Raw genomic sequence first — 23,192 nt, forward strand, 5'->3', positions numbered from 1 at the left:
ACTGAATCCTACTGTGATCTGATTGGCTCATTGCCAAAACAAGATGACACCTGATTGGCTCTCCAAACACTCATGCTCATTGGCTACAATCAGATGAAGGAAAGCTACCTAAGCAAGTTGTGCTTCCTTTTTCTGGTTATTTGGCTATAATCTTTCATAGAATACAATACAGATAATTGAACAAACTTTGTTGCATTACATTCTTGATTAAATTATCTTTCCATTGATATATAATTTTATGGTACTGCTCCCCCCCAAAAATGGTGTTCTTAGCTATCAAACCTCAAAAATACACTTTTACCAAAAGGTTTCCAAATTTTGGCCACTACCGTAAGCTTGTATCCTAGGAGGATCTGTTGCATCGGGAAAGATCTGTTCACAGGAGATTTTCCTTTTTTTTTTTGCCCATCCATCCTCAGGATAGTCTGTAGAATGATTATGATGATGATGAGAATTTTGTTTCATTTTTGATGCTGAGAGCATAAGCTGTTCACCCAATTCTATATATATTGTTTATTAAGATACTTCATTGGTACTTCTTAATGTTCTTTTTCCTCAGAGTAGGCAATATTTTAACTCTAACAAAATGTTAACTTTTGGAACATCCTACTGGACTTCCACTGTTTTAACTATTATTTGTAGAAAAAAAATGGAGGCACCCAATGGAGACGTTGTGAGAGTCCATCTTCTCTCACTGACATTTGAAGCAGGCACAGGAAGAGCAATGATGCTGATGAGAATGGATCAACCCCTCAAGACGAGTTACTATTTCATAGTCAGGAAGAGCCACAGTGGCGATATTGAGACCCAACAGGCGAGAGATGACTGTTCGGAAATCTGCCAGCTGCAGGAGCAAAGGAAAACAAATAAGGTGAACTATATAGCTGCATGTCTTCTCCCAAGCCAATATGCTGGTTTACAGCAACCTACTTCTGAAATTCCTCTAGATATTCCTGTAATCTGGAAAGATGTCAGGAGTGGCTAGCAGATGAGCGTCTTGAGTGATGTCATCAACCTGTAACTACACTGAACTCACCACAGAGCAAAAATAATGACTTTGTTTGTTTCTCGAGAATTCTCTAAATTACAGGAATTGAAGTCTAACTAGTGAAACCTAATCTAAACACCCCAGTAAGTGTTGTAATTAAGTGGCATATTCTTACCAAACCTAGTGCCTCTGTAGATGATGAGCTACGCATTCTGAGCTTCACAGCAATATACAGGTAGTCCTTGACTTACAACAGTTCATTTAGTGACAATCTGAAGTTAAAACGGCACTGAAAAAAGTGACTAATGCCCATTTTTCACACTTACGACCATCGCAGCGTCCCCATGGTCACATGATCAAATTTCAGATGCTTGGCAACTGACCCATATTTATGACGCTCGCAGTGTCCCGGGGTCATGTGATCCCCTTTTGCAACCTTTAGATAAGCAAAGTCAATGGGGAAGCCAGGTTCACTTAACAACCGTCTTACTAACTTAACAACTGCAGCGATTCACTTAACAGCTGGGGCAAGAACAGGCATAACATGGGTAAAAATTCATTGAACAACTGTCTCACTTAGCAACAGAAATTTTGGGCTCAATTGTGGTTGTAGGTTACCTGTAGTTGCTGTTTATTTCTGTACCTTCCAATCATTGTTGACTCCTGATAACTGCCTGAACTAATCCTAGCAATTTTCTTGGCAAGATTTTGCTCTTGCTTCCTTCTTAAGCCTGAGAGAGAGAGATTGGCCCAAGGTCACCCAGCTGGCTTTGTGCCCAAGATGGAACTAGAACTTATGGTTTCCAAGTTTCTAGCCTGGTGCCTTAACCACTCTATCAAACTGGCTCACATATATATTTACTCACCTGTAAAAAGAAATTATTTTCTCAAAACTGGCTACCCGAGAGAATAAAAATAAAAAAAACCCTAACTGTTAATGTTGCTGAAATCTTTAAATTATTATATTCTGTACTTCAATGCTGGTGTTCAGTTTTATATGCTAAAAAGCAACCAACATAAATTCAACAAATCAATCAGTAAATGTTTTGGAACCCTTCTTCACGACACTTTGTAAACAAAAAACAAAAAAATCTATGGAAGAATGTCGCCCAAGAGAAGCACATTCTCCTTCTCCTGTCTGAAGTTGTGGTGCCTGGGCTTAGATTTAATATTTTCATTAAAGTCAGAGTGACATCAGGTAGATAAATGGATAAATGTTCAATTTAATCTACTTATTAATACAGAAATTAAGACAGGAAGAAGCTGAAAGTAATTGTTTTGTGGCAAACACTGGAGCATATTGTGATTTTTCAAAAAAAAAAATCAAAATAGAGGGGGAAATTTAAAGTTCTGTGTAATTTGCATTGCAGTCACATATTTAATATTACACACCTCACTGCATGATCTGAATTATCTTAAAATACGTTCAAACATTCTTTTGTGGTTCAGTGTGTTTGAAAGGTCACATGCCAAAGGCTTACAATTATTGTTTGTTCTTTAGCCTTGTGCTATTAAAATAGATGACATTTGATGTAACAGATTGCAATATTTTTGTTTTTGAAAGAAAGGCAAGTTTTGAAAAGTAAGTTCATGTGGCATTATGAAGTAAAACTCTACCTATAAACATTAGAGTTACATTCACACAGATCATCAGGCACGTCTGTTTCATAACTGGGCATTTGTGGCTCAAAGGTTCTCATTTGATGATTCTGTATTGTTCCCAGAAAACATTTCTCTTGGGAAAGTGGTAATGAAGACACCTATCGTGGATCTGTGGGTCCTTCCCTTTAGCATGAAATTTCAAAAACATATTGGGCCTAAATTAGATTGTGCAAAAGTATAATAATGGCAAAGTAAGAGAAGATTTAAGAGAAAAACACTCTCCATGCCCTAGTTTTTTGTTTTGCTTAAAATAAAGACTTTTCCAATATAGACCACATAACCGAGGTGGGGAGAGATATACAGAACTTCTCAGTAATTCGTACTTGCACAAGTCTCCAAACAACAAAACACAGCTGACCCCATAGCACAAAGCTGACCCAGAATAATTGAAGCTGTGATTTGGTCAATATCGGTAGTGGAAAAGACCACTGGACTGCAACATTTTATTGCTGTGTCTTAATTAAACATCTTAAACATACGCTCAAAAACCTGTAGGTGATATTCCATTCACATTTCTCTGTGGTACCTGGAGAGTCCCGCCTTAGGAAAAGTCCCACGAAGCTCCCTATATCAACCATAATGGTTTCACTGCAGATTTCTTTAACCTTCTGACATGCCAATGAATCCTATGGGTTGCACTAATGCTTTTGGGAATGCAATGATTCGTATTCTTTTCAAGGCAACTGTACATATAGCCCCACTTGTTCCCCAGGTAACTGGCGCTACACACTAGCATTCTCACATGTAATAATTAGATGAGGCTCTTACTCCCTATACTGTATATCCTCTTCCTTGCTCTTTTCAATTGAAAGAGAACTTATAAAATTGCTTCAAAACCCAAACTGGCACGCTTTCCATCGGAATTACTGCAATTATTGCTCTACATGGAGCTGCCAATGAAGGCCATTTCTTACAGGTGGTGCAGAATGCAGTGCTGTGAATGGCTATGAGCGTACATGGCACAGTAACACCAACTGCTAGGATGTATTTGTGAGCTGCCTTAGCCCCAGTGGATTTTGGGGTCCAATTCAAGATGTTGGCTATTACCCCTAAAGTCCTTCATGGCATAAAGCCATGTTACTTGCAAGGATTACGTATCTCCAATTACTTCTGCCTATCCCTGACAGGGCAGACATGCTCTGAATCCTTTCTATTGAACAGGCCCTGCCCTATGGAACACCTAACCCATCAATATTCAGGAGACCCCCCAACCCTATCATTCTTTCGTAGGGCATTGAAAAGCTGGTTATCCCTCAAGTAGTGGATCAAGATAATTGGTGAGCTTATCTTCAGGGACATGATTGTGTGGTATATGAATCACTCTGAATGCAAGGTGTTGTTTTAATTATTCTAGAAATTTATTATTCCTTTTAATAGATCGTTAGCTGCTCTGTGAGTGGGCAAATATCTAGACTGATGAATGGATAAAGGTGGCAAATAACACTTTATTGGTGATCTTGGCACATACCTGTTTCTCTCTTTTCATGACTTCTTCAAGAGTTGATTTAAGTGCTATTGCTTCTGTACTCACAGACTCCAGCAAGTGTTTAGCCTTTTCTTTATCTTCCTTTGCTGCACGTTCTGTAACATGTAACTCACACTTGACAGAGGTTAATTGCTTCTCAGCTTTGGTCTTCATCTTTTCCAGTTTCTCTTGGGATTTGCTTAGTTCTTCTATGGTTTTGTCTTGCTCCAGTGCTTTGATCTGGAACACAAATTCCAAAGAAGAAAACATGGAAGTGGTCTAAGGGAAATATCATATAAGATGCCAAGAAGCATTTCACTTTTCCCTGAGCCTCAACTACCCAAATAAGGATCACTTGCAAGAAGTGCACACTGGAAGTTGTGTCAAGTATGGGCTATCTCCTAAATTTCAGGTTCTTGAAGAAGGCACATGGCTAATCAATTCAAAATTGCTTTCTATTGTGGAGAAATTGGCATGGACAGGTTAGACATAGATGATGATGATGATGATGATGATGATGATGATGATGATGACGATGATGATGATGATGATGATGATGATGATGATGATCATAATAATAATAATAATAATGATGATGATGATGATGATGTTGGAAGGGATGTCATCTAGTCCAACCCCCTGCTCAGGCAGGAAACCCTATACCATTTCAGACAAATGGCTGCCCAGTCTCTTCTTAAAAACTTCCAGATATTATGAAGTTAAATGCAAATCCATTCACTTTTATCCATACCCCTCTAAATATGGTTTTAATCACACTATTGCAGGCATGTCAAACTCGCGACGTCATGTGACATCGTGTGACGTATTGTGACTTTTTCCCTATTGCCGGCAATGGGTGGGCACGGTTTTGTCATGACACATCCGGCCCGTGGGCTGGCAGTTTGACATGCCTGCACTATTGGCTTTATTACCCACCTTCAGTTCATTCGTGTCAGCAAGCTTAACTTTCAGATCTGTGTTTGTTTCTCTCGCCAAAGAAAGTTCGTTCTGCAATCTGTCTGTTTTCTTTTGTAACTTTCTGAGTGTGAGATTGGCCTCATCCCTTTCTACGGCCAGGGCTGTGCGCATTTGCTTCTCTTCTTCCAGCTGGACGATCTTCTGACGCAAAAGTTTCACATGCAGTTCTTTGTTCTCAAGTTGCTCTTTCTGAGCTTTTACCTACATTTCCAAATTTAAAAAAAGTCACCTGTGATAGTAAATATTTGTTATTTATTACTGTCTAATTCTATTCTTTCTCCAGGGAAAAGCGGAGCCTACTTCTTCCCCTCTCCTTGATGGGATTTGAATGAGACTTAAATGAATACTATGCCAGCCCTAGTTTGGTATTACAATATTGTAAAAAAATGAACCAAGCATTAATACCTCTGCTGTTTAGATATTTTTCTTACCTTCCTCTGCAGGTTTCGGACCATGATCTTATTGTCAGTCAATGTGCCTTTTTCCAGCTTAATCAACTGCTCTGCACGAGCCAGCACTGCGTCCAACCTCATGTCAAATCCAATCTCCACTGCTATGCTGTCCAGGTTCATCTTTTCAGAGAGCAGATCCAGAAACTTAAGATACTTTGGAAAGAAAATATGAGGAGAAAGGCATCCAGTTTGCTCAGAACAAAGCTTGCATTCTTAGCCTCTTACAACTGCTTTAACAGAAATAAAGATTTATTAATGCAATAAAAATGTTACATTTTTATTGTTTCATGTTTTCTTGCCATGCTGCCTTTTACTATTAAAAGGCATATATTTTCAGACATTTGCAAATAATCCAATATGGCTCAAAGGAGTTGCATTTACTCGTAACATGTGAAAACTATTTTAATTAATTCATGCTTTCTAAAAGACTTTTATGGCCAAGACTAAAGAAACCAACACATGTAAGTCTGTTTGATTCTTTTTAATTACAGTAGGCTGGACCCAAAAAAAGATTCTCTTTTCTCTCCATATTCATTCTGTCTCGTTATTGTCCATGTCTTCAGACTTTAAAAGAGAACACCATCTAATAAAACTGGGGCAGGCAGCCCACCAGAGAATGCCAATGTTTAATCTGCATTAAGTGCAGCATGCAAGCTATGCCCTATTGCAGGAGTTTTGGTTTTTGTAAAGTTCTGAATACAGATATCACAGGTTTTCCAAATTTGTGTCACTGTGACTTCTTAAAAGTCACAACAGGGCTTCTTTTTAGCTTCCAGTAGATTTCTGGGTACAACTTAAAGCGCTGGTTTAGCACATAAAGTCCTTTCTTGCCACGCTCCCAGTATTTTCAAACAACTTTGTGCCATCAGAACCCACCATCCGGTACATTTATCTCAAGAGAATTTGTTAATGGCTTTTCATTTTCCTGAAGTTGGGATAGGAGGGCTAAGACCACAAAATTGTCTTCCTCAAGGATGGGTCTTATTCCGTGGAACAACTTCCCTCCAGAGGTTAAGCCTTTGAGCTTTCCAGAAACTGGTCAGAACAAAGCTTTTCTGAAGAGCATTTGGCATTGTCTATTTATCTTTTGACTATCCAGGTGATATTGTTTTTGTATATTGTTGTATGGTTTGCATTTTTATGCTGTCAATGGCTTGGAATCATTAAGGATTATGGCAGTATAAAGGTAGTCCTTGACTTATGGCCATATACTGAGAGACCATTTGAAATTAAACTCCTGCTCATAGCCACTGCAATGCCCCCACAGTCACACGAACAAAATTTGGTTGCTTGGTAATCTGCCTGTCCTTATGCCCAACTGCAGGGATGCTACCTATCTTCCCCTCATCCTACCCTCTAGGTCCCCCAGGCCTTATGTCTGCTTCCCTCTCCACTGGGTCCTTCACTTCATCCCTACTCTCATCATAACTCGGTCACTTATGTTTTTCATAGATCTCCTTTGGGAAGCAGCCATTCCATTGCACAGCATTCCAACATGGAGGCCCCATAGTGCTGTGCTGGAAGTGGACACCATTTTGGGAGAGGCCACAATGAAAACAATGAGTGACCACAATGTGGCCACTCCAAAATGGTGCTCACTCCCAGGACAGCATCATGTAGCCTCCATACTATGTAAGGCAGGGGTGTCAAACTCATAACGTCACATGACGTGTTGCAACATATCGCGACTTTTTTTCCATTGCCAGCAATGGGGTGGGTGTGGTTTTGGCATGACGCATCCGGCCTGCGGGCCGGCAGTTTGACACCCCTGATATAGGGAGTACGAGAGAAAAGACTGCCTACAAAATGGCCAGCACCTGTGCTGCTGTTGCCCATTCCAATTAAGGCTCTCCCTAGCCAGCATAGCAACTGTTAACTATAAAAGCTGAGCATGGAAGCAGCTGGGACTGGACTACTACTATAAGGAGTAGTACTGGAGAAGCAGGAGCTGGAAGTGTAGAAGCGGTGGGGAAGAGTGGAACAGAGAGCAGTTAATACCGGCCTGTGAGTACCAGCCTGTGAATGCTTGTGTGTGCTTATGTGGATGTTGTCTAGGACCTGTGTTGTTGGGTTGGCTCTCTGGTGTCGTGGAGCCCACTGAATTGGGTAAACATAAACCCACGACAGGGAGGTTGAGGGGCAGAGAGCCCGTCTCTCTTTCCTGGATGTGATCTTCATTTGAGCATTTTGTTGGAAACTGGCAAATAATGCTGGAAACCAGCCAAAACTCATTATGACTTGTGGTCATGTGACTGTTGAATGCCACAACCAGTCATAAAGCTGATCTGCACTATAGGCAGTTATTGGGGGGGTAGCCCAACTATTTATGTTGGTTGGGGGTCTTTATGGGCTGTTAAGGCACCCATTCTATGGTCACTGTAACTTTGAACATTTGTAAAAGGACTGGTTGTTAAGTAAGGGCTATCCCTTCTTGACTCTATGAAGAAAACTGAGTGGACATCTCCAGGAAATCAGCAGGAATTAAGCTTAATGAAAGAGGCACAATTTTTTTAAAAAAAACATTTAAGGTACCACAAAACTCTTGTGTTCTAAATGCTATAATGGTTGTATCTCTGGAATTCTTCCATTCTCACTCAGCAAACAAATGAAAACAGTAAAGGTACTAATGTTTTCTAAAGGACATGCAAAAATAACTCTTCCTAGAGAGATGCATGCACCAGGATCTATACACAGTTTGTGAAGTATGCATGTGTTCTAATCTTTAAGCTTCCTCTGATCCATAACGTCTATATTCACAGGATGGAAGACCATGGCTTGAGGCAATTTTTACAGCTACCTTGCTGGCCTTGTAGTGTCCTAAGAAGGGGATGCGACACTGGGCCTCCCAAAGAGATTTTTCACTGAGTCAGTGCCTATTGGAGAGATGAATGTTTCCAAGGCTTTCTCTGATGGGCGAGAGTAATGATTCTTGCCAGCTGTACCAAAAGCTACATCATGAAGCTTCATTATAGTCAGGCTTGGACAGTGCACTCAGAATAGGCACATTTCTATCTAACCTACCACACTGGTCTTCTGTGAGAAGGACAGAAAAATGTGCATTTGCTGTGCTCCATTAAGAAGACACTCAAGTACATAAATAATAGGGTTTGAGACAAAAAGAGGCAAACTATTCCAAGCTTTTTTGCTAGGGCAAAACTCTTTTATCCATACATTATATCAACCCACTTAGGATCATTCAACAGAATGAGCAATGAAACAATTGCTTCACTTTCAGTGGGCTTTATTTGCCTCCAATGACTTTGGTCCAAACTGGCCGTAAGCCATGTCACTGTAGCTTGATCATTGTAAAACTAAAGAAGAAAATTGCAGAAAACTGAATCAATGAAATTTTGACATACTCAAAGTTGGGATCAGGTTTACATGCTGAAGTTAGGCAAACAAGCCCTCATTGATCAGGGAACATAAGTAAAAAAAAGTTTAAAAAAAATCCTAACTGAACAAATATTTTATCTTTTGCAAGGGTCCCATGAAACTCATGGACTTTCTTTAAGCTTCAATAATATAATTAGCTGAATGAGACCTACTTTGGATTCTGTTATTCTCTTTCTGGTAAAGAGCTGTTTTCTCAGTAACATTTTATTTTCATTTAAAATATATTAAGTTCCCCTGCTATATTCTCTCTAGTGCTGGCAACTTCCAGGAAAATTTACCTGGAATACTAATCCCAAAACAGATTGCCTGTTGGGGTCTAAAACCGGCAGTGAAAAATATTTTAGTAAATTATCTCTACAAGATCCAAGATTATTTTCTTAAATATTTTCTCATCTTGTTACTTACCATACTGCCTAAGACTTCAATTTTGTAGTACTGTATGATATAGTCAAAGAACCCTGAATGGATATGTACACATTTTATGTTCAAATCACCATCCTGACCATACTGAAAAATGATTGTTTCAACAAATTTTACTAATGTGAATACATCTATACCAATGTAATGGGATCATACATTTATTTTTGGTAAAATCAGGACTACATCATTAAACTAAGCTTTCTCTGCCTTGCCTTGGTACCCTTCCTATAAACATAAGATATTACTTGTTGTTTCTCATGTTTCCAAGCATCTCGCATCACATCTCCAGACACCACCTCTCCTTCTAGACGCATCAACTGATCATGAAGCATTTCTGATTTATTTTCTGATTTTTTGGCTCTTTGCAACACCTCCTGGTGCAACATTGTCTGAGTCTCCAGCGTCTCAGTAAGTTTGCTTATTTGGGCTTCAAGCTGGGATACCATCTGGGAAACAAAAGGAAACGTAAATCAGAGATTGAGGATGAAACTAATATGTGGCACAAGAAAAATCACCAATTATAAGGAGCAGTAAAATGCTACTCAACAAACAGGAAAAACATGAACACTTAATCAGAAGGACTTAATGCACTGAAATAAACAGTTACCACAGTGTAGCATATATGGACTATGGTCAAATTCACAAAACTCACCTAGCTACAATTTCTTACCCTGGATCAGTTGGAAAAAAAAACACTTTCTCCATTGGTTGAAGTCATATAATATCATACAAAGCTATAAATTGTGGCTTATGAACTGCAAAAGCTAGATTCACACAATATGCTAAGCCAATCGCAAACAAACCACAATTAGAGCAACCTGTGAAGCAGACATTATATTCATATACACCTTGAAAATTCAAATAAATATTCTGCTAATGAAAATGGGTCAATACATACTCACTTAAAGTTTATTGATAAATAATGGTATAAACCTGCCAGATAACCATTGTTACACTAATGCAAGAATATTTACAGGTATGCCAGAATCTGATATTAATTTACATTAAACAACTTTTTTTCTTTCTTTCTGTTCAATCATGTCTGATTCTTGGAGAATGCCTGGACAAGTCCCCACACTTTTCTTGGCAAGATTTGAGAAGAGGTTTGCTATGACCTCCTTTCTAGAGCTGAGAAAAAGTGACTAGAGGGACTAGAATCCTGTTTTCAAAATCTCCTGTTTTCTAGCCTGTTGCCCTAATCCAGTGGTTCTCAACCTGTGGGTCGGGACCCCATTTGGGGTCGATCGACCATTTCACGGGGGTCGCCAAGCAAGGCTGTCCGCCATTTTTTTTGTCCGCCATTTTTTTCCCCTTTTCCGGCGGGTGCCTTACCTCCCTTGGGCTGGGCCAGCTGGTGGTCGGCCTGCTCCGTCTCTGCCGCTTGCCAGCTACGCCTCGGCCGGCACAAGGGGCGGAACCACGCATGCGCGGCGCTCCCGGGCAGGGAAAGTCCTCGACTTACAACCGGTTGGGTAGTCCTCGACTTACGACCGGTTTAGTCCTCGACTTACGACCAGTTTAGTCCTCGACTTACGACCGGTTTAGTCCTCGACTTACGACTGGTTTAGTCCTCGACTTACGACCGGTTGGGGTCGTGGCATTAAAAAGGTTGAGAACCACTGCCCTAACCACTAGACAAAACTGAGTCTCAGAGCAATATTTATTCCATTATTAAACTTCCAGTTATGGAAAACTGAGAAATTAATGCAATGTTAGTTTTTGGTGTACAGTGCTTCCCTTGTAATGTCCCATGCTTTCATTTAATTCTTGAAAATTCTATAAAATTCAGATAAAACCCTTGCCGGTACCACACAGCATATTTTAGGAACTATTTGCTCCGAATGGCTGATACAGTTCGATTTTGGATAAATACCATCTCTTTCTGTATATGAACATGGAAAATCTTTTTTAAAAAAATTATTTCAAAAGACACTGCATATAAAGTACAGAGGTTTCCTAAATGAACGAATGATAAGAAGATGGGTAGGAAAATAGGACACAAGCAAAGGTGAGATTCCAAGCTCTACTGTCTATAGCAGTGGTGGCGAACCTATGGCACGCGTGCCAGAGGTGGCACTCAGAGCCCTCTCTGTGGGCACACAGGCCATGCCGTCCCTCTTCAACCAACCGTCCACTAACTTGCTGAGGTCCCATATGGCCGGATACATCCCAGCACCCATGCACTCGCTGGCCTCTGTGTGCGGGGGCCGATGGTGTCAGGCAGCATCGCCCCTGCCGCTGCCATACCTTGCCCTGTGACAATGGTACCCACACCCTGCCTCGCCTTGCCTTGCCTCACCTCACCCCGCAGGACGAGCCTCCTGCCCACCGCCCCACCTGGCAGAGACCCTCTGGATCTCCCCCAACCCTGCCCGGACCCCACAGGCATTCCTCCCCACGAGCAATATTGAGGTGATCATGCCCATCTTGGCCACTCCCACTCAATCTGCCATGACCACCACAGCCACGCCCACCCACTGGGCCACACCCACCTGGCACCCGGCGATAAATAAGTGGGTTTTGGGTTGCAGTTTGGGCACTTGGTCTCTAAAAGGTTCGCCATCACTGGTCTATAGGGACCTGGAATAAAGACATACTGTACATACAGTAGGTCTCCTAGGGTTTTCCTTCAAAGTTATTGTGTAAGAAGTCAATAAGACCATATTCTGATCAATGCCCACACCCAGAATCATGGGTATGGCTATTGAATACATTGGCTTAATACCTTCTAAGACAGGGGTGTCAAACTGCCGGCCCGTGGGCCGGATGCATCATAGCGAAACCGTGCCCACCCCATTGCCGGGAATGGCAAAAAAAGTCGCAATACATCACGATACGTCACGTGACATTGCGAGTTTGACACCCCCGTTCTAAGATATAAGGCAAACATTTACTTTCTATAGCTATGTAGGGTTGAATCTCAATCAGTTGAAATGTAGTAAAACATTTTAAAATTAAGGTTGACATGGTTGTGATGCCACAGATTTTAAGCCAACAGAAGGTAATAAATAAAACCTAATCTAGTGCAGTCATAGCCAAAACCAAAACAAATCCCATTACACAAAACCATAGAAACAATAACATCTGTCTTAAATATGCTTTATTACTTGTATGAAGCTTCCATAAATCTCCAAATGGATAAAATGAACATTATTGGATTCTATTCATAAGATTGTTCAAAATTAATTGTATTTCTCTGCAGAACTTTATTGCTTATTTTTTTTGTTCCTATTCAGTCCCCCACCCCCTCCCTTGAAAGCTGTTAAATAGTTACCCTGACTAGCAAATGCAGTCCTTGTGTCTGCAAGCTGGCCTCATTTTTGCTAGCATTTATGCAGGCAGTGTTCGCTAAAAGCTTCAGCATTTAAAATTACAAAATCTCAGATACAGATAGATAACGTTACTCAGGATGAGACCCCAAGAAAAAGTCTGTATGGTGATGTTATGAAATGTATGAACAGCAATACAGACAAGCAAATGGAAGAACCGCAGCTAAGAACACCAGCTAAACCTTAGGCACACATCAACCAGCTTCTAAACCTTGGTTTCTCCAGATGCGTTAGGTGAGAGCTCTCATTCTTCCCTGCCAACACAGATGAAACCATCTGTGGAATTCCAGGCCCAAAAAGATGAACGAGGTCATTTGTTCTCAGCAAATAAAAAATAAAAAAAATGGGCAAGGGAAAGAGAAAAGCCTGCCAGTTCTCTACCAAGATGCATAAGCTCCCCACACAGCTGAAAGCATACCAAAAGGACTTCAGATGCCCTGCAGTATATTTATAGCTATTAAAACTGCAATGATTCTTTAGCTTGAGATAAGAGAATTTGTTTTCAACAAAGATACTCATTTCCCAGATGTTCAGCGAGGACAATAGTCCAGGCAAAGGAACAATCCATGCAAGTTTTCATTTTAACTCTCTGAGTACACCGTGCACCGTAACATTTCTTCAGTAATAAGATTGAAAGGAACTGGAAACAGGTGGCTCATCGTAAGTTAGTTCCGACCAAACAAAGTGAAGAACAAATAATTTAAGACATTTTGTCCAAGGGATAGAAATGATTAGCTATAGCACAAACATCAGATTATATTCTCCTTTTGCAAACAACCAGCAAAAGTAAGCCTTGCAAGATGCTGAAGCATAGCCAGATACACGAAATAATTTAATAACAATACGTTTTTATACACAATGATATACATAGGCATGTATATGATGCGTGTGTGCTTGTGTGTGTGTGTACATACACCACATGTGGATGATATTTCTGTGTGTTAAAAAATCCATACATGGTTTTGCTGCATGCTTTTCTAGATTCAGTAAGCCAGGAGTTCAGTAAGCCAGAGCTCACTAAATTTGTGAATACGTCCAAACTAACCGTGTAGAACACAATGTTCTTTCCTCCTGAGGGATAATAGTACAACATGCTCAAGCCCCTTTTGCTGTTGTATAATAGTCTGAGTTCCTGAGCTCCAAATTCAAGCTCTCCTTGCTGGTGGACATCATTCTGGAACAATGTAAATAGGACATTCATCTTTTTCAAATCTATTCTGTGCTAGGAATGTGTCACAGATTTTCAGCAAATGCATTTGACTTTTTTCCCCCCCACCTTTGATTTTATGAAAAACTGCAATTTCCTTTTGCCCATTATATTATAGTACCCTTAAACATTTCTGCCAAATGTATTCAGGTACAGGTGGAGCACTTAACCCCATTGTCAATCCTAGCAATGTGCTCTTCTTTCACTAATGAAGCCCCCAAACCCTCTTTCTGTTGTAACCGAGGCATCCATTCTTCTTCCCATGGGGATGTCACCTCAATGTGTTTTCTTTCTATAATATATGATGTCAAGTGTGTCCTGTTATCGGTGTAGAGGGATTACATAAGCAGCTTGCTGAATTTGAAAGGTTCCATAAGTTTTATCATCCTTTGCATTTCTAACAATACTCTTTGTCACAAGCGGTAGCATAACTAGGGTATTTTCTTTTCATGATTATTTTTCATCTTTCTGCTATAGGCTGCTGAAAGCCATTGGGAGAGGAGTAGCATAAAAATGTCAGAAAAGAAGAGAGAATGCTGAAAGCTTTTACAACATTTCCGCTTTACCCTGATCCTGTCCATATGCAGGATTCTGGTTGGGAATTGTGGGAGTTAAGAGTCCCAAGACAGGCGGCCAAAAGCAGGTTGGCGTAAAGTATTTCTGCCTCTCTCTCCCAACCATACATGTGTATTTCTCTGCAATTGAGTATTTTCAGGACTATTCAGGAAATAGCTGTGGTATTGCAGCATAGACAATTGAGCCAGCTCATTGCAATAAATCACAGAGGCAACTGTTTACTAAACATCAAGCACTCAACTTTATATCCTGAAAGTTTAGTGGGCCTTTTTACTGCACTAATAGCTATACTAAGTTTCCTGACCACAAGCTTGGATTATTTAATTGGAAATTTACTTGTTAAGGAATTCTTATTCTTATTATTATTTTAAAAAGCATTTTATAGCACATTTGGATTATCCAAAGTTATTTAAACTACAATTGGGTCATCATACAGAAAACCAAGAAATTTAAAAAGTGTTCATGAGCAACCTCTACTGGATCTGTGACATAATGTACCCTCAATGTAGAGGAAACTAGACTGTATTGAGGGGCATTTGAGGCATCTTGAAATGGTCCTTGACAATTGAGTCCAAAAGTTCCATTGCTAAGTGAGACATTTGTTAAGTGAATTTTGCCCCATTTTATGACAGTTCTTGCCGCAATTGTTAAGTTGTTGTTAAGTGAATCACTGAAGTTGTTAAGTTAGTAACATAGTTGTTAAGTGAATCTGGCTTCCCCATTGATTTTGCTTGTCAAAAGATTGCAAAAGAGGATCACATGACCCTAGGGCACGGCCACTGTCATAAATATGAGCCAGTTGCCAAGCATCTGAGTTTTGATCACGTGACCATGAGGATGCTGCAACGGTCATAAGTCACTTTTTTCAATGCTATTATTGTAACCTCAAACAGTCACTAAATGAACTGTTGTTAAGTCGAGGATTACCTGTACTAATTTCGCCTGTAAAGAAATATAATCCAAGCAATGCATTTATAAAAAGATTGTATCAACAAATGTGGAGCTGGATTTATTATCCCAGGAGTATCTCAACAGTTGATTAATAAATACCTGCAAGAGATATTTAAATCAGGCCTGTTCTTTGCCATTGTTACTTACTCATAGGACATTCATGTTCAAGCAGAATATTTGACCAGAATGGCTGGAAATCTTTTGGGTTATAGCCCCAGCACATATGACTGTACTAGATTAAAGCTGTTTATTATATACCAAAGAGCTCTATTTTATTCTCAGGCAGTTTAAAATCTGACTCTGAAAGAAGGGTCGGTTTGTTGGTGAGCACTATCACCCAGATTATTTTTCCTTTTCTATAGAATTAGATGCTGAATCAATCATCTTCTAGAGTTGATCATGAAGTAGAAGAGTTATAAAGTATACAATCCAACTAAGATAAAATGGTGCCTTCGGAAAGGATGATCTTCACCCTTTGTTAAAAGGTCGAGTTTCTCATCTTAGGATACTGCTAGATTTGGCTTTAAGTTTAGATCAGAGGTCTTCAAACTTGGCCCTTTTATGACTTGTGGACTTCAACTACCAGAATTCCTCAGCCAGCGTGCCTGGCTGAGGAATTCTGGGAGTTGAAGTCCACAAGTCATAAAAGGGCCAAGTTTGAAGACCCCTGGTTTAGATGCTCCAACAGCTCCTACTCTATCATTTATTACCAGAGGAAAAGATACCGTAATAAAAGGCTTTCCCTCAAATTATATTACCTCTGGATAGTGAAGGTGGTTTTAAGAGTTAACATTAATAAACATTAGAAGGGGATGGGAGGAACACATGGCCACAAACATTGCTGCTCAAAAGCATGAACACTCAATTCATGTTTTATTTCCTTTTTCCTTCCTTCTTCCACCTCATATTTTTTATCAATTGTGTTTTATTCTTACTCTTTTTGTTGAAAGGCAAGGAGGGAAGAAAACATTGCATACATTTGTATTTGCACACTTCTGAGTAAGTTGGAATGATGTAATTTCGTTAGTATAAGCGAGGAGAGGAATTTTCCTTGCATTTCAGAGATGGTGTTTTACAGGCAATTAGTATTAATCGGTAGTTACTGATTGATTATCAGTAAGTTTTGCCTGTGTTGGTGAGTGATGATGATGATTAATCTATAAGTTTATTTAGAGAGAGAAATTGTCTTAAATTTGGGGCATCCTTTCTTTCATGTAAATACAGTAAAATCCAAGACATGAACAGTCAAGCTGAAAAGTGGGAAGGAGAGAGGGGGAACTAAACAACATCAACTAAGATAGCGGATGGAGGTGACAATGTCGCCTTAAGCAAAAAAAAAAAAAAAAAAAAAAAAGGAACCGCAATATATTTATTGTGATATGAAAAGTCTGTAGCAATGATAGTTAAATTACTAACCGGGACGGATATATATATAATACACAACAAATGATCACCTTTTCATTGCCCTTTGTTTGTAATGATTTTAAGGATGGGATTATAGGTACGGGTCTAGAGATTCTTTCCCCCCATTTTATTCCTAGATTTTATTCTGCTTAGAGTTGGTTCAAAGTGGGCAGGATATAATGTAAAATAAATAAATAAAGGTCACCATGTGCTCCTTTTAATAGACTGCAATTTAAAGATGTGCTTTTCTTTAATGGGTTCTGCTTTTTTTCTTGTGATTTCTCCTGCAATCATTAGATACAGAGCAACTGCTATATACCCTATTTTATCAAAATAAAACAACGGTATGTCTTGTCAGTTTAGAACAATCGCATCAAATGTCATTCTGTCACCACTTACAATTAGACAATCCTATCAATTCGTGGATTAATTTGAAGTGAACTAAAATAAAATCTATACACAGGAATAAATTAAGGACGCTGAAGAAAAATAAGACAAGTTAACATACTCTTTTTTTGTTCTCCTCTCTGTGGCACAACTCTCGGATTTTTTCCACAATGTCTTCCTTGGATGGAGTCGCCACCATGGGATTACATCCTAGTAAAGTCCCCATTTTGTCTTTGAATTCATTGTGCAGCTTTTTTTGTTCCCTGGCCTGCTCTAGACAAGTTCTCAGTTCCGATTCTTTTTCCTTGCAATGGACCTTTAGTTGGCTCAATTCTTCCCAAGCCCGTTGGCTGGCTGCCAGTCTGTCTTGGAGGCTTCTGATCTCCTCCTCAAGATTCTGCTTAGCTCCTGCAATGTTGCTTAGGTCCTAAAATAAAAACAAGAATAATATTTACAGAGAAAAACAACGGTTATTTCACAACACATTTCCAGGAGAATAACAGATGCCCAATGTGCACTATTACTAAAACTTGCTTTCAAGAGATGCATGGATAGTTTCTGCTGAAAGAAAATAAATTATGAATCCAGAGATTTGGAACAATCACCTCAATAGGTGCCGTTGGGTAAACCTTCAAAGTCCTGCCATTGACTTCTGCCATGATTTTCTTTCAATATAATGTAGGCTGGACCCAAATAATTTGATAAGTACAAAAGACCTTTTATTTATGGAATGCCATTGTGGATCCAAGTCATGAATGATTCAGCATCAGCAAAGAAAGAGGGGGAATTTTTGATTTGTTTCTTGCCATACTGAGTAAAGTCAATCCACCCAAACCACAAGGCTGAAAGCGCTACTTTTTAACTCCTGCCAAAGTCTTCACATTGCTTTAACTCCCCGAAGGACATTAATTGGCGCAAATGATGCAATTCCTGAGATTTGTAGAATGTCACCATTATGCAAATTGGTGTGAAAGGTGTCGTTTGCTTTGTTTGTTATACAAATGAACTACTAATACGATTTAGTACTAATACGATTTAGTACTAATTACTAAATAATTTATCTTAGACTTAACAAACATTCAGGATTATTAGATAACTTTGAATGATCTGTTACATGAAGGTTTTTACTGTAGTGAATTTAATTCACTTAGATGGCTGCCCGTCTATCCATAGTTATTCTGGATAGTTAACAACAGGTAAAAACACAGCTGACAACTAAAATAAAATACATAACTGGCAGCAAAGTAAAAAAAAATCAAACTACAATTAACATATAACCATTTCACAGGCTCTGACTGACAGATACAGCCAAGGTGGGGGCCAATCTGATCTCGGGGAGGGATGATGTTCCATAGGGCAAGCTCAAAGACAGACATGGCTCTCTTCTTGGATCCCTCCAGATGACCTTCCTTAAATGATGGGGGCCATAATATGCCTCTTCTGCCAGATCTAATGATATGAATAGAAACAATTGGTCAAAAGCACTCTTGGATTTGTTGAAAAGAAAACGTTGGGAACAACTGATGTGGAACAGAAGCTAGAGACTTTTGATTTTGATTGTTTTGTCTCTGCCGGTGTGTGCATGCATGTGTGCGTGCGACCGTGTTTGTGTATATATGTGTGTGTTAGGAGATGACTACTTTCAAAAGCCAAAATGACATTTGAGCTGTGAAGGATCAGAATTATTTATGTAATTGTGCCCATCTTAAATACAGGTGTTTTTAAAAAAAAAACAAAAAAAAACCAAAAACGGTTAAATACATAGTTGTCACCATTCAAACCTATTCTAATTGAGGCCATCACAGCCAATATTATCTGCTTTTCTGCATTTTGGCATGCTTCCATTTAATTTAATTTAATTTCCCTGGTACTTTTCTTAAAAAGATTTGGCAGGAAGGGGAAAATTACTCTGGTGACAAGAAATAAATTACAGTTCTTATGGAAATTAAGGAAACATTTTCAGATTGCAGTATTATTCCAATGTTTCCCCTTTTTGTCACAGGTAAGTACAACATTGCTTCCTCACTCTATAAACTATAGCAACTGCTAACTTATTTTTTTTGGGGGGGGGAATGTTCTGTATTGATACCACACCCAATATGATAGGATCCAGAAAGAGGAAAATATGCTATTCATAAGAACTAAAGTACCTATCAATCTACATTAATTAAAACCTGAATTATTACAACATTTGAAGAACTTTCAAACAACTGACTGGATCTCAAAGTGGCTTTTGAGGAAGGGATGTGATTATTGTTAAGTATGTTACTTATCTCAAGAGAAATAAATAACTGTCTGAACAATAAAGAGAAAGATGGCCAACCCAGAGACCAAATTAAGCATCCATTTGGCTTTTCTTTTTTTCCCCAAAGCCTGATTTATTATGATAACAGTATGATGAGGTGGCAGAATTCACACTGTATCCATTATTCCCTACACTTTGCTAACTCATTCTTGTCTGCATGGAGGATATTTCCCCTGTGCATGCAGGTATTTGTTAAATCTATATTCCATATTTCTTCTTCGTGTTTAAGGCAACTTCCATGGGAAACGACACTCATTTTATTCCCACAACAGCAATGCTGCATGAGGTAGACGGGGGTCAGGCACGAAAGAGCTGGTCCACATGTGAAGGTCGAACTAAACAGATGTATTGCTACTCATGCCTATGCACAGGAATCTTTTCAACGAATGGTTAGCATTTGCTTGGAAATTAGGTAAGGGTCAACAGAATTCAAGGATGAGGTGGATTTAATCTGCTTGTGGCTACATAGGAATTCTAGGCTGCTCCCTCTTTTAACTCTGCCCCAAGGTTCTGCTACTCCTTCTTCTTCAGTAGGGCAGAGACAGAATAATTGGCCCAAAGTCACATCGAATTTCCATAGTTCCATGAATTTAAACTTGAGGCCAAATACAACTTCCCCACACAGGAACTATCCTCCTTCCTTTACTGAAGACTTTGTGGTAGGTGTGTTTTTTTCTGAATAAATCCAGGCAACGTTAAACTCGTACATTCTTATCCAGATTTCCAGAAGTTCTTTTTGCATGCTCTCTCACTCTGTATCTCCATGAACCAGGTTATCCCTACATCAGATCTAGAAAAGTGGTTACCAGTCCATGCATAGTTGCTAAAATGTAACATTACTTTAAACAAAATAGAATAAAAATAAAATAAATCTCATAAATGAGCTGAACAGACTGAACCTGGAAAGAAAATATATGAGAAATATAAAAAACAGGATCTTTCTGTATGTAGCTAGGCTGCTTTTATTTTTAGAAACAACAGATTCCATAAAATCAGTATGGTAGATAAGCAGAAAAGGGTCTTGCTCCAAATAAATGGGCAAAAGAGAAGCAGCTAAATCCCATAGTTAGACTCTTCTCACAATCTTTTGTTTGTAGGGGGGGGGCTTCTTGATTGGCCATGTATGTTAAAGAAATTGATCATCTGAAAAATATTTTTTCTTTTAGAATTAAAATGCATTGAGGGAGCTGGTTGGCATGTTTTTTAATTTGAAATACTTAAGGCAAACAGAATGATTACAAACAGCCAGCATGGATTTAATGACAATGAACTAAGCATTCCAGAATATGCTGGTTTTCTTCTTTGATAAAGCATTACAACATAGTTCTTGGCATTGTAATTTGAAAAACTTACAAGGGGGAAATTAATTAAGGAGCAACGTGATAAGATTGAAAGAAATACCATATGAAGCTGAAGGAGTTTTATGTTTATTGCAAAGATAAATGTTTTTTCAAACATTTTAAAACTTTGCAAGGGGAAAAAAAGCAGCAAAACTAATGCATCAGATCAACAGGGGAGTTAAACAGAAGACCTGATTAAAAAATGGAAAGTCTTGATTAAGAGTTCTAAAGCACCAAAATAATATAAGAATTCTAATTCTATCCATTTTGTAGATGAAGAAATCCTTAGCATCTTTGTAAAAAAGTTGAGTTGATTGGCCCATAAATCTGAGCACTGTTGTATCTTCTTTACTGAACTGATTGGAGGACTATTGAAACACTCACTGTACTACTTTGTAAATCACTTTGTGAATAAAGTCTCACTTTTTTTTCTGACTTGGATGCTAAAATTGATAAAAAGCCAATAGAAATGTCACTTGTAACCCTATGTCTCATTATTAAAGATGTTTTCAAGTGTCTATAAGTTTCAGATATGGACAGAATTCTTCCAGCTACCAGATCTATTACATGTACAATGTTAATTATGTACAAAGTGTGTTACTTGCTTAAAAAGGATATTCTACCATAGGCTAGCTTTGTTGTTATAAGACAGTGATGGTGAACCTTTTAGAGACCGAGTGCCCAAACTGCAACCCAAAACCCACCTATGCATCGTCGGTTGCCAGGTGGGTGTGGCGCATTGGCTGGGTGTGGCCAATTGGGGTGTGTGTGGCCCATTGGGTGGAACGTGGCTGCGGTGATAACAGCAGATTGGGTGGGACTAAAAAGTTCAATCAATCAATTCCAACTTTGCAAGATCTTTTTTTTCCCCGTTAGAAGTTGAAATTGATTGATTGATTGAACCTTTTTTTTTTTTTGCACACAGCAACGGAGGCCTAAAGCAAAAAGGTTTTATAAAACCCAGCTGAAGGCCAAGGACTGGGGTGACGGCGTGCATGCCCACAGAGAGGGCTCTGAGTGCCGCCTCTGGCACCCGTGCCATAGGTTCGCCACCACTGTTATAAGATGTAGTTGTGACACCAGTCTGCATTTTGAGACATAATAAAAATATAAAAGTGTCTTTTTAAAGCATTCCTTTAGAAAAAAATGTTCTCTGTTTATATAATGTATAAGAATTCCAAACTCTTAATTTATGCATCTAGGTGGTATATATTAATACTAACAAAAAAAATCAAAAATCAAAAAATGTAAAATCAGTATAACAAATCATAACTGTATATTGATAGCTAACACTGGAAATAAATATTCCCCAACACAATAGAACAGGCTCAGTTATCACCCCAGCCCGATTAATCTAACACAGTTTACCAAGTCATATCATTTCTGTCCACAAAAACATACATTTTTATCTTATAACAAAACAGAAAGTACAGTTCATCAATAAGCAAATGACAGTTGTGTGAGGAGAAACTCACACATTGTATATTAACATCTGTTTAAGTTTCCAATGCCTCATAAAAGGTTAATGGCAAAACCAAAATAAAACAAAATGTTCACGTTTGTAGTAAAGTCACTGCCGTCTTTTCCATTGTGGTTTTATCCATCTGGCGCCCAGACACACTTGTCAGATGCTGTATATGTACAAAACCTATAGTCCAAAAGGCCACACTTTAAAAGAATTCTTAAGTGCTCGACAGTTCCTGTAAACAGGGGTATCAACTATCCTGATCACTTTTCAGGACTTGTGCTGAAAAGCAAAACTGAAGAAGAGAAAGCCTTTTCTACCTCTGCTCTATCTACACAACAGCATCAATCCAAATCCAACTATCAGGAAGGGGATTTCATAAATGAAATAATTAGCAACATTGTCTCCCCAAAAAGAAAGGTATCTTTGAGTTCTTTAGGTTTAATTCCCAATACTTTACATGTTTCTGTATTCCGTTGAGTTCAGATGATATTTTAAAGGCTTTGGCAAAATCTAAATTCATTGGAATGTTCAGCTCCTACAGAAGCTCCGTCTTAACCAAAGATAAAAGTATCAAGGTTTCATTAACAATCCTTTGATTGAATTCCGGTTCTGGTTTGTGGCGCTGGCGGACACACCGTGAGATTGCTCTCCCCGCCGTCCGGTTTTCCTTCTTCGGAAGACCCTGGAAAGGGTCGAAAGTCGCCCTGGAGGGGCGACCACCATTGGGGAGGACTTCTCCAGATCGTGGAGGGGCGGCAACCTCTCTGTTTGATCTGCGGCAACTCCTCAGGACCGAGGAAGAAAAGAGCGGCCATTAACATGGCCGCTCATTTAGTCACACCAGCCGAAAGTCAAACTTACATCTAA

The 23,192-nt window shown here is 39.1% G+C and overlaps 1 protein-coding gene across 2 annotated transcripts in view; it reads right to left on the reverse strand.

The window, feature by feature from the left end:
- Positions 1 to 304: 304 nt before the first annotated feature.
- CCDC170 (coiled-coil domain containing 170) overlaps positions 305 to 23,192 on the reverse strand; it is a 54,810-nt gene continuing 31,922 nt past the window's right edge. For both annotated transcript variants that reach the window (XM_015821920.1, XM_029285220.1), the window contains exons 6-11: positions 17,334 to 17,639; positions 9,604 to 9,804; positions 5,525 to 5,698; positions 5,052 to 5,294; positions 4,119 to 4,355; positions 305 to 844 (exon numbers count right to left, since the gene is read on the reverse strand). In XM_015821920.1, the coding sequence (XP_015677406.1) occupies positions 692 to 844; positions 4,119 to 4,355; positions 5,052 to 5,294; positions 5,525 to 5,698; positions 9,604 to 9,804; positions 17,334 to 17,639 (1,314 nt within the window). In that variant the 3' untranslated portion in view covers positions 305 to 691. The remainder of the gene's footprint in view (positions 845 to 4,118; positions 4,356 to 5,051; positions 5,295 to 5,524; positions 5,699 to 9,603; positions 9,805 to 17,333; positions 17,640 to 23,192) is intronic.

Source organism: Protobothrops mucrosquamatus, unplaced genomic scaffold, assembly GCF_001527695.2.
Source record: "Protobothrops mucrosquamatus isolate PMUCROS unplaced genomic scaffold, P.Mucros_1.0 scaffold_168, whole genome shotgun sequence".
Classification (NCBI taxonomy): domain Eukaryota; kingdom Metazoa; phylum Chordata; class Lepidosauria; order Squamata; family Viperidae; genus Protobothrops; species Protobothrops mucrosquamatus.